General features: G+C 40.5%; 1 protein-coding gene across 1 annotated transcript in view; it reads left to right on the top strand.

Annotated features, from left to right (window-relative positions):
* Capza1 (capping actin protein of muscle Z-line subunit alpha 1) overlaps nucleotides 1-12,529 on the top strand; it is a 40,213-nt gene that overhangs the window by 13,103 nt on the left and 14,581 nt on the right. The window contains exons 2-5 of the mRNA XM_055628892.1: nucleotides 4,278-4,341; nucleotides 6,682-6,733; nucleotides 11,240-11,303; nucleotides 12,005-12,211. Coding sequence (XP_055484867.1) covers nucleotides 4,278-4,341; nucleotides 6,682-6,733; nucleotides 11,240-11,303; nucleotides 12,005-12,211 — 387 coding nt within the window. The remainder of the gene's footprint in view (nucleotides 1-4,277; nucleotides 4,342-6,681; nucleotides 6,734-11,239; nucleotides 11,304-12,004; nucleotides 12,212-12,529) is intronic.

Below are 12,529 nucleotides of genomic sequence, written 5' to 3'. Positions count from 1 at the left end.
CGGTTCTTTTCAGTTTTGATGCCACTCATCTTTTTGTTTGGTTTTGGGTTTTGGTGTTTTTTGTTTTGTTTTGTTGTTTGTTTGTTTGTTTGTTTGTTTTTCAAGACAGGGTTTCTCTGTGTAGCCTTCGCTGTCCTGTTGTAGACCAGGCTGGCCTTGAATTCACAGAGATCCACCTGCCTCTGACTCTGGGATTACAGGCGTGTGCCACCACGCCCAGCAAAGGAGGCAGATGTCTGTGATTTTGAAGCCAGCCTGGTCTACATTGTGAATTCCATTAGGAGCAGGACTACATAGAGAAGCACTCTCTCTCACTAATGTCACCCAGACTGCTTTGAACTTGAGGCGATCCTCCTGTCTCAACCTTCCAAGTTCTGGGATTATAGGATCAAATGAGCCACTACATTCCCAACTACATTTAAACTTTTTGTTTGTTTTGTCTTATTTTATTTTAAGTTTTCCCGTTCGTGATTTAATTTCTAAAGCATTTTATTTACTTGTTTCGTGTAAATTTGTATGAGTAGTTGCAAACCACACAGGTTAGCAGACAATTTGAGGGAATGGTTCTCAGCTTCCACTGAGTCTGAATATCAGGGATTGAATTTTAGGTTTTCAAGCTTGCCATCAAGTGCTTTCTCTACCCACCAAGCCATCTTTGTGGCTCCCATGTAGGTTTAAGTAGTGTACTTGCACATTCAGCTTCCAGCTTATTTTCAAAAGGCTTGTGGGACTGTTTTTCGTTTGTTTTGTTGTTGTTTTTTCCTGCTTAAGAATGACTTGAAGACCTGTGAGATAACCCAGTGGGTGGAGGTACTTGTGTACAAGAATTTAAGATAACTTAAATTCTTCCCTGGATCTCACAAGGTAGCAGGAAAGAACCAACTTTGGAGTTATCCTGTGAGTTCCCTCCACATACCTTCTGTAACAAGTGCATACCTGTGCATACACACACACACACACACACACACACAATGACTTGGCTTTCATATAATCATAAAGAACTTAAAATTGTATGAAAGTGCAAATCTGGAAATAGGAGCTGCCTTACCTGATAGATAATCATCTTTGCTCTGCTTCAGGGAATTTAACATCTTCTTGAGTGGCACATTAAATATTAGGGAGTTTTCACTGTCATTTTTGCCATAGTATGCTAGAACTATCCTGAAAAATTCCTTTGAAGTTAGGTATTGCCTTAGTCAGGGTTTCTATTGCTGTAACTAAATGAAACACTATGACCAAAAGCAAGTTCTTCATCATTGAAGAAAGGCAGTGCAGAAACCTGAAGGCAGGAACTGATGCAAAGGCCCTGGAGGAGTGCTGCTCACTGGCTTGTTCCTCCTGCTTTTTTATGGAACCAGGACCACCAGCCCAGGTATGGTACTACCCACCATGAGTGGGGCCCTTCCCCAGCAATCATTAAGAAAATGCCCTATAGGCTTTCATACAGCCAGACTTATGGGGGCATTTTCTTAGTTGAGGTTCTTTCCTATGTGTTGACTCCAGCCCATGTCCTGTTGACAAACATTAGCCATCCCAGGCCTGCTAATTATCATCATTCCATCATGACTACAGCTATCGAGATCTGTGTGCAGATATTGTCAAATGCCAAATAGAAGCACATCTAGAGGAACTTCAGGAATAAGGCAGAAAGGACCTAGAACAGCCTTAGCACATCCTAATTGAGGGATTGCTATCTAGCCTTCCATTTACACAAAGCTATAGGCGAAAATAGCATTTATTCTCAAAATATAGCATTGAGAATGAACACTGAGCTAGTCAGAGTGTCTCACACCTGTCTCACGTCCCAGAATTCATGTGGCTGAAGCAGGAGTTCAAGGCTAATCTGAGCTACATACTGAGTTTGAGGCAAGATTGGACTAGATGAGGTCCCATCTCAAACCCTTTTCCTTCACCTACCAAACCTCCAAAAAGGCCAGCAACCCTACAGGTGGCCTACTGCCCTTAGGCTTATTCAAAAGATCAGGTGTTCCTGGAGGGTGTGATGGCACATACCTTTAACTCCAGCTCTGGGAGGCACGAAGGTGGATCACTCTGAGTTTGAGGCCAGCCTAGTGTACTAGTGTATTTACATAGTTCCAGGACAGCCTGGGCTATAGAGAGAGACCCTGTCTCAAAAAAAAAAAAAAAAAAAAAAACCAGAAGCAGCAAGTTTTCCGTTAAAAGAACTAGGGACAGGCTATAGGTCAAATGAACAGGAAAGCTAAAAGGAGTGCCAAACAGAGCTGATATTCTCAGAGAGACAGTTGTACATACTTAAAAGGAAATCCCTAAAAATCAGGAAGGTAAAAACTTGGGAGTCAAAATAATCTGAACAGCAAACTGGGCACAGCTGAAGAACATGTTAGCAAACTGAAAGTGAGCTGCTCAAAACATAAAATGAAGTTAAATATAGAAGAAAGAATGAAATGCAGGATAGATTCTAACACGTCTAGAATGGCTTAGGTCGAGCTTAGAAGGAGCCCAGAAGAAAGTTTCTCCATAATGCTTTATTCCTGTAATGAAGAGTTTGAATAGTACAAATGATAGGAGTCAGCTTTGTCCTGCCTTTAAAACTGATGCTTAATTTTCCTCATTATGTGGTTGCTTTGGAATTCTAACCAGTTATCAGATCAAGGAAACTTATTCTGACGCTTCCAAAACCTAGTAATTTGTTGGTTTCTAAGATACTTAGTGTTGAGTTTTATCATCTTTTTTCGAGTAAAATTTAAAACAATCATGTTTTTGCTTTTCCTCCTCCCCATCCTCGAACTCACTCTGTAAGCCAGGCTGGTCTTGAACTCACAGAGATCCGCATGCCTCTGCCTCCAGAGTGCTGGGATTAAAGCCACCACTGCCTGGCAGTTTTGTTCCTTTTAATTTGTAAATCACATTGTTAGTACTAAATCTTGCATTTAGATAAATGCTCTTTGATATTGGTATTTACTTGAGAGATCATAGATTGCTTTATTTGTGATTGTTTTACATTTTGACCAAAACTGATTAATCAGTTTTTAAAAGAAAAAATTCAAGAAGCTGGAAATACGGCTCTGTGGGTAAAGGTATTTCCTGCTGTTTCGGAAGACCCACCTTGGCTCGTTCCCCAGCACCCATGTGGCCATTCATAAGCCACCTGTGAATATGCCCTCTTCTGGCCTCCTCAGCCTCCAGCACACATGTGGTACACAAAACATGCAAGCACACACACATATTTAAAAATAAATGTTTTTTAAAATTCAAAGTGGCTTATAGCACATATATTATAAAATATATCTGTAATTGATAGAAATAGCTTTGGCGTGTTTGTGGGAAAAATCTAAAGGATTCTAAACAGTTAAGGTTTAAATGGATTTTTATTTCAAGAGCTATTGTAGGCAGGGAATGTAGCTCAGTTGGTAGAGTGTTTAGTGTGCAGAAAGCCCTGAGTTATATCGCAGCCCTACATAAAAGTGGTTGTACACACCTATAATTCTTGTAGAAAGAAGGGTAGGCAAGATCAGTTATATAGCAACTTTGAGCTAGCCTGAGCTACAATGAGATCATGTTGCAAAAACAAAAAGCAGGAGAGATAGTTCAGCTATTAAGGGTCTTTGCTGCATCTTGCAAACAAAGATGAATTATGGGCAACTTACAGTTGCCTATAACTACAGCTCCAGGGATCAGACAACCTCTGCTGGCCTCTGGTACCAGCACACAAATAAAGATAAATAAATCTTTAAAACAAACAAACAGCTGGGTGCGGTGGCACACGCCTGTAATCACAACACTTGGGGAGGCAGAGGCAGGTGGATCTCTGTGAGTTCAAGGCCAGCCAGGACAGCAAAGCCAGTCTAGGACAGCCAAGTTACACAGAGAAACCATGCCTCGAAAAAAAACAGAGTTGCTGGAAAGATGAGTCAGTGGGCAATAGCACTGGCTGCTCTTCTCGCAGACTGGTATTTGCTTCCCAGCACCCACATGCCAGCTCACAGCTGTCTATAACTCCAGTTACACGGGTAATGACAGTCTATTCTGGCCTGTGGGCACTGCATGTGTGTAGTGCACAGACACAAATGCAGGGAAAACACCCAAACACATAAAATAAAAATAAAAGAGGGGAAAATGTTAATTATTTGTCTTGTTTGGCCTTTTTCAGGGTGGGGTGTAGATAAGGCTCCATATATGTCCAAGCTGCCCTTAAACTCAAGATGTGCCTACTTGTGCTAAGATTAGATGGCGCCCAGCTACCTCCAGCTATGTCTTTTCACAGTACACTCATTATAAATTTTATTTTTCTTTAGGTACGCATAGCTGCTAAATTCATCACCCATGCACCCCCAGGGGAGTTTAATGAAGTATTCAATGGTAAGTAAAGATTAATATTGAGCTTTTATAAGTCTTCCTTAATCATTGTCATTATTTAGCTTTCCCTTTTTTTATTTTATTTTTTTTTCCTTTTTAAATTTTTATGCCATTTATTTATTTGGGGGCAAAGGGGGACCAACTTGTGAGAATCAGTTCTCTTTTCTACTGTGTGGGCCCTAGGAACTGAACTCAGTTCTCAAGCCTAGCAGCAAGCTCCTTTACTTGCCAAGCTGCCTCATCAGCCCTTTCTCTTCTTAAATTTTGCTCTTTTGTGGCCCAGGCTGGCCTTGACCTCTAGAGTGGTGGAACATGGGCATGCACCTACACACCTACCTGTATGTGCTTGCTGCTTCCGATAATCACAGCCTGTTACAGCTTTGCTAAAGAAACCAACATTCAGAGACGCTGAAGTTTTTGTTCAAGGCCACTCAGCCACTGAATGTGGCCAGTTGTAGTGGTGCATGCCTATAATCCCAGCAGTCTGGGAGGCAGAGGCCAGCCTGGTCTACAGAGTGAATTCCAGGACAGCCAGGGGTACACAGAGAAACCCTGTCTCCAAAAACTAAAAAAAAAAAAAAAAAAGAAAAGAAAAGAAAAAGAAAAAGAAAGAAAGAAAAAAAGGATTCAGTTCTAGGTTTGAGGCAAGTACTTAGCTTTGCCAAGTCCATCAGTTAGGATTCCACTCTCAATTAGGATTCTTAAGTGAGGAGAGACTTAAGGTAATTGACATGCAGCTCACATGTGCAGTTCCAGTGCTGGGGAGGCAGGAGGATTGCTACAAGCTCTAGTCCAGTCTGGACTAAAGGCTGTCTCAAAACTACACATAAATGAAGAGATTTAAAATAGCTTCATATTTTAAAAGAATGACAATAAATTGCCTTTTAAATTTTTTCACTTTTTGATTCTGCCTATGCCTTTAGTTTTATCACAAAAGTTAAAAGCTTCAATTCTCACTGCCTTTCCTCAAAAAGTCTATACTACATGACATTTCCCAGGACTAATATGGCAGAACTGATTGAATCTGAAGTTTATTAAAATTTCAGATTCGCTTGGGCAGTGGTAGCACATGTCTTCAATAGAAGCACGTGGGAGGCAAAGGCAATCAGATTTCTGAGTTTAAGGCTAGCCTGGTCTACAGAGTTCCAGGAAATCCAGGGCTACACAGAGAAGCCCTGTTTCAAAACAACGAACAAACAAAAATAAATTCAGATTCATCCAGAAGTGGTGGCCCATGCCTGTAACCCCAGTACCTAAGAGACAGAAGCAGGAGAATTACTCTAGTTCAGACTAGCCTAGGGTACACAATGAACCTTTGCTTCAAAAACAAAGACAAAATTAATTAAATTGCAGGCCCACCTTTATTTTCCCCTTAAGATTTTCATATTAGATCTAATATTAGGTGAGTCTGGTGGTACGTACTTGTAATCCCAGTACTTGAGATGGGTGCTGCGACAGGAGCATTATAAATTTAAGGAAACCTGCTTACTACAGAGTGAGACCTGGTCTCAAAACCAAACTCAAAACATGAAAAGAGGTCTTGGTTTTCAGATGGTTTCTCTGTACCAAGTATGGTGGTGTACACCTATAATCTCAGCACTTGGAAGGGGGAGGCAGGAGGATCAAAAGTTCAAAGTCTTGCTTGTCGGAGGAGGCTTTTAATTCGAGCACTTTTGAGGCAGAGGCGGGTGAATATCTGTGAGTTTGAGACTAGCCTGGTCTACAGAGTACATTTCAGGATAGCCAGGAGAAAGAGAAACCCTAACCCCCCCCCTCCAAAAAAAAAATACAAAGACAGGCAGGCAGACAAAGCGTTCAAAGTTTTAGCCTTAGCTACATGGTAAGTTTGAGGTCAGCTCAGTCTGCAGGAGACCCTGTCTCAAACAAATTGACAAAAATTTTCTAATGTAGTTCAGTTGGTAGAGGGCTTACTTAGCATGCACAAAACCGTAAGTTCAGTCTCTACCACAGCATAAACTGAGCATGGTGATCATAAGTGCAAGATCATCTGGAGCTGCTATGTAAAGGGAGTTTGAAGCCAACCTGAGTTTGAGATACTGTCAAAAAGGAATGATGGGGAGCAGGAATGAGAAATGAATAAAGTCCATGAGAATTTTTGTTGGGTTATGATAGCAGACATAATTCTACAGGAACCTATGAACACTAGTGTTCATTACTCGTTAGCATGTTTAGAATTTCCACACGTGGAATGTACCTGAAGACTCATCTTGCAAGCCCTGAATTTAAAAAAAAAAAAAAAAAAAAAAAAAAGAGTATTCTAAAAGTGGACTAAGATGTTTTGAGTTTGTTCTGTGCTCAATATTTCAATGCTTTCCTCCTCAGATGTCCGGCTACTGCTTAATAATGACAATCTCCTCAGGGAAGGGGCAGCACAGTAAGTACCTCTTAAATCCGCGGTTGGGAATACAGCTCAGTAACAGCGTGGCTAGCCTGTGTGAGGTACTCAGTACCGTTCCGCACCGTAAGCAGTCTCATTCCATCCCACTTACAGTGTTGCTCTAATATTGGATCAACTGGCGAGTTTTATTAATCCATAGTCCATAGCCCTGTTGATTCTGGTCTGGATGAGATAGCCCATCATGGTGTCATGAACATGTGACAGAGATTTCTTGCCTAATGGCAAACAGAAAGCGCAGACAGACAAGCAAGGCCTCAGACAAGATACAGTCCCCAAATATGTACCCCCAGTGACCCCCCTTTTCCAGCTAGGGTCTACCTCCTTAAGTTTCTAGAAACTCCTAAAATCACTGCCAGCTGGGGACCAGGCCTTCAAAACCAAGCCAAGACGGTCTTTTTAGCTATAGAAAACTGTTGTAAGAGCTGTTGCCTAGGAAACATTTGGGGACCTTTTGTGGTTAATACTTCATGTCCAAACCATAAGTCTTGTTTGCCTTTCTCTCTTTTTCTTTCTTTTTCTCCCCCCCCCCACATTTATTTTGGTAGAGGAAACATGTTCCCCCTAAAATGTTTGCATCCTTAAAACTTAATATATAAAATTAGTTTTTGGTTTTGACTACATTTTTTTTTTTAATAAAGCAGAATTTTTGTAGTCCATTTGGAATTTTTTAGTTTTGGAAGGCAAGGTCTCATTATGTAACTGTAGGTGACCTGAACTTGCTATGTAGACCAGGCTGGCCTCACTTGGTCTCAAAGCAATCTTGCTTCTGACTCTGCAGTGCTTAGATCACAGGTGTGCACCACCATGCCTAGACGTAATGTAAAATCTTTTTAAACTACTTACAGAAAAATTAGCCTGTTAATAAGGATTGATGAAGCTTTGTTGGCATGCTTTTTAAAAAAAACTTTTATTAATGTTTCTTATATCTTTTTCTCCCTACTCCACTCCAATCTCTTTCCAACACTAGGTAGGAGAGAGAAAAGGTTAGTGGGAGAGAAGGCATAGTTCTCTTAGCTGCTTCCTGCTGGTTAGGATCGTAGGGTTTCTTGGAGCCAGTCCAGTCCTCCTTTCAGGAGATCTCCAACTTCTTATTTCACAACAGCAACCAGAAGCAGCAAGGGGGAAGCAGGGGCAGCATTGTTCTTTCTCGGAGCTCCCACACTCTCTGGGTTCTGACACTTAGTCTCTCTCCAGAGTCCTCAGATTTAAACTGTCTGCAGCTGGCAAAGAACTCTCAGAGCCCACATGAGGCAAATAGTCTACTGCTGTGAACCATCTTAATCATCCCATATCCCACACCTCAGACCAAAACAAAAAGAAGTTTATATCTACAACAAAGTTTCACAAACTATAGAACTAATTATAGGATAAAATCATGATTATTCTCTCTGGCCACAGCATCCTGCCACCAAATGCTGGCAGGCTAGCATTTCCAGCCAGGTAGAGTAGGGTGTGCCTGTAATCCTCACACTTACAAGGCAGAAGCAAGAGGAAGAGGAGCTCAAGGCCAACCTCAGCTATAGAGCAAGTCGTAGGCAAATGAGATAAGTGGGATGATGTCACACACACACAAAATATTATTTTCATTCTTTGTCCTCAAAAACATATAGTGGTGGGACTTGTTTGGTTTGGGGTTTTGTTTTGTTTGTTGTCTAAAATCAAATGTAAACAGTGTGGCTTTCAAGGATCCTTGATAGCTGGATTTGTCGGTTCTTTCTTCTTTCCAAAGTTACTGTTTACCCAACTGGCCTAGAGTCTCTTTGTAAAGAGGAAATCTGAATTGGATATTGCTGAAAAGAGGTGGACTGGGGAGGACAGGAGTATATACATGCAACACACATAGCTATCATAAAGTTGTTTTGGTCTGTTGTAGTCACTGAGCAGGGTGCCACAAGAGCCATCAAAGCAGTGGTACCTCCTTTCTGCTCCATCCTGCAGCTGCCTACCATACAGTACTACCACAGAAACTGCCAAAATGGCGGCACTTCTTTAGCCCTCAGGCCATCATGAGGTACTGCCACAGGAGTTATCCATGGATATGGGGCCTCAGCCAAAGCTGCTTGTGGCCAGAAAGGTCTTCTCATCCTAACCCATGGCCCAATGCAGAGAAATGGGGGTGAAAAAAGGCACCAACCCAAGCAGAAAAACTCATCCCTGAGCTCCCTAAACTCAGCACTTGAAATCTCACCAGTCCTCACTTGGGAAATCTCTGCCATGAAAAGCTCCACCCACTAAGAATCCTATATAAAGCCTGTGTCTGTTCAGTTCCCTGCTGTCCTCTCCCAGGAACAGGGGCAGCCAACCTTGGATTTGTCCTTCCACACCCTGGATAAATCTCTTTTATGAGATTTGCTACCTGGTGTGACACTGTTATCAAAAGAAGCCAAGAAGCAATGAGGTGAATAAGACAAGAAGTGAAGTGGAGCAGGGCCGAGGCTCCTGAGCTCCTCAGCTCAGCTGAGGATACTCTCCTTTGGGAGCTGCAAATACCTCTGCTGAGGAGGCTTCAGCAGAACTGTGTAGTTTCTGGCTGTCATGCCTCAGGATGCCCTTGCATTGGGACACAGTCCCACCTTAGAGCTATGTGGTTCCTAGACTCCAAACCCTAGGATACCTTTCCTCAGAGCTTTAACAGTTTCATTGGAGATGCCTTCTCTTCTCAGAGCTGTGTGGTTCCTGTGTTTCCAAGTCCCAGGATACCTTTCTATTCAAGAAGGGAGGCCAAAAGCTACATAATTTTAATTTGGGATATAGAAAAGTGTTTTAACACTTGTTGCTTAGTAAATAATCATCTGCCTTGTCTATGCTGCTTTTGTGAGTAGAGTCTGTTAACCTAGGTTTTCTAGACCATCACTATAATTCTGATCATGAATGATACTGTAGTTGTAATTTACTTAGCAAACCAAGGAACACATTGAAGATAGTCTGTGTATGACTTGACAGATTACCACTGATACTGGGGTGGAATGCCACTCAAGTGATTGAAGGCAACCATGATATTGCAAGCCTGTAATCCCAGCATTTGGTAGGTGAAAACAGGATGATTAATGTGTTCAAGGCTAGCCTGGGCTAAAGAGTAAAACTCTTAACTCAGTGGTTCTCAACCTTCCTAAGGCTGAAACCCCTTAATACAGTTCCTCATTTTGTGCTGACCCCCAACCATACAGTTTTTTTCATTGCTACTTCATAGCTATAATTTTGCTACTGTTGTGAATCATGATGTAAATATCTGATAAGCAAATAGTCATAGGCGATCCCTGTAAAAGGGTTTTGAACCCCACCCTTCCCAAAAGGGGTCATGACTCACAGGTTGAAAAATGCTGCCCCAACTTAAAACAAATGCAGTAATTGTCCTGATTTCTAATTAGGACTGGTAGCCAGGTGCAGTGACACAGCCTGTAATCCCAGCACTTGGAGAGGCAGGGGCAGGTGGATTTCTGTGAGTTCAAGGACAGCCTGGTCTGCAACTTGATTTCAGGACAACCAAGGCTACACAGAGAAACCCTGTCTCCGAAAACAAAATGAAAGCATGATTATGTTGTTATGTAGTTCAAATGATCCGGCTGTTTTGATTGCATTGACAAACACTAAAGCTGTGTGTGTTCATGTTCAAATTCTTACAGATTTCTTGGAGAACCTACTTTTTAAAGAAAAATTTTCAAGAGCCCAAGTCTGTACTTATCTATCTTTATTTATTTTTAATATTTTAATAGGGATGAAAAGTTTATCTTTAGCCAGCCAGTTGTGGCACATACCTTTAATCCCAGTACTTAGGAGGCAGAGGCAGGTGAATCTCTGAGTTTGAGGCCAGCCTGCTCTATGGAAATAAGTTCCAGGACAGCTAGTGCTACAGAAAGAAACCCTGTCTTGAAAGAAAAAAGAAAAGTTCACTTTTATCTGTAATGTAATACTCCAGTCTCTTGGCTAGACTCTTCATGGTGCCAAGTACATGCTATTTCAGTAACCCTCACATCATTATTGCATCCTTTATAAGCTGAAGGAGGCTTTATTGTAGTTGGGTATAAAATATGCATAGATAATCTATTAGATCTGCCTAGCATTTACTTTCTTTCCTTTATTTTGGCACCAATGCTTCTTATCGTAGATCCTTTCCCTGATAGTGCCTAGCACTTCTGGTATAAGTAGGGTGTTTTAGGTCATATTAAAGAGTGTGTTTTGAGTGAGCTGACATTGTTTAGAGTGTTAAACAGAGAGTGACATGAGAGAAAGGACTTAAGGTTTAGAATAGTCACCAGCTATGTATTCTGATAACCGTGTAAAGAGGCAGAGGCTGAGGTAAGGCAAGGCAGTAGTTTAGATGCGGTGGGCATGCAGAGTCAGATTTTGATTATACTCATAGAATTGGTGGGTTGGATATAAAACGTCTGAGAAAGAAAAGTTAAAAATGATCCCAAAGTTTTTGAATTAAGTATCTCGTAAAATGGAGATAATATTTGCTTTTTTGATTCTTTTTTTAAATAGTGCCTTTGCCCAGTATAACATGGATCAGTTCACACCTGTGAAGATAGAAGGCTACGATGACCAGGTAATAACTGCCTGTTACATAGTCTTGAAGATAATAGAGATGTAAAAGTCAAAGCAGATAGGAAAGTAGGTGCTAAATATATTTATGTCTTAGTTTTTAAAATAGTCTACATATTAGGAAATTCTTCCTCTTTTTGGTAATACCAGGTGGCTTTGTAATTAGAAAAAAAGAATGCCATTTACTTGTTATGTAGCTCAGTCATAAATTGTGTCTGTGCAACCCCTGGGTTCCAGAGAGGTGCAGAGAAGAATCTAACAAAAACACCAGAAGACATTAAATTTGGACTAGCCTAAGTTATTCAGTGAATTGTTGGTTAGGAGATAGGGATGAGAAAGATTTCATTTAATACATTTTTGAACCATGTATCTATATTACCTTAAGTACTCAAATAATACAATAGCCCTGAAAAAATCCATAAAGTATGTGAAAACGAATACATGAAAGTTGGTAGTATTGCTAGAAGTAAATGCACACATGGATAATACATTAGATTGAAATCAAGATGTGAAAGGTATTGTTAGGAAGAGGAAAACACATTTTTATGAGAATAAAAATGATACATGGTTTAAAAGTCAATGTGGAAAAGAAATTAAATGAAGTTAACTTTTTTCATAGGATATGTATTTATTTATTTTGCAAAACATGATGAGAATTATCTTTTTTAAATAGAATTACTCATATTTGTAATTATTTTCTGAAAGGTCTTAATTACAGAGCATGGTGACCTCGGTAACAGCAGATTTTTAGATCCAAGAAACAAAATTTCCTTTAAGTTTGATCATTTACGGAAAGAAGCAAGTGACCCCCAGCCAGAGGATGTGGACGGAGGCTTGAAGTCTTGGAGAGAGTCCTGTGACAGTGCTTTAAGAGCCTATGTGAAAGATCATTATTCCAACGGCTTCTGTACTGTTAAGTATCTGCTCCTCAATGAACCATTTGGACTTTTTTAAAAATTTATTTACTTAGTTTACATCCCTATTGCAGCCCATCTCTCCTCTCCCAGTTCCACCCTCCCACTGTTCTTCCCTTTTCCCCCCTTAGACTTATTTTTCTTACATTTACCTTATTGTTTTGAAGCTTTGGCCCACCAGACATTGCTACTCTTGGTTATGGTCACCTCAGTATTTTATTCCCTAAATCATTTCTAAAGGAATATAAGTATCTGAAAAAAACCTTTCTTAAATAGTTGCCTTTTTAATTTTTTAAATTTAAAACTAAAACATTTT

Source organism: Psammomys obesus, unplaced genomic scaffold, assembly GCF_907164565.1.
Source record: "Psammomys obesus unplaced genomic scaffold, mPsaObe1.curated_primary_1811, whole genome shotgun sequence".
NCBI classification, from domain to species: Eukaryota; Metazoa; Chordata; class Mammalia; order Rodentia; family Muridae; genus Psammomys; species Psammomys obesus.
This window is presented reverse-complemented; position numbering and strand designations above follow the sequence as displayed.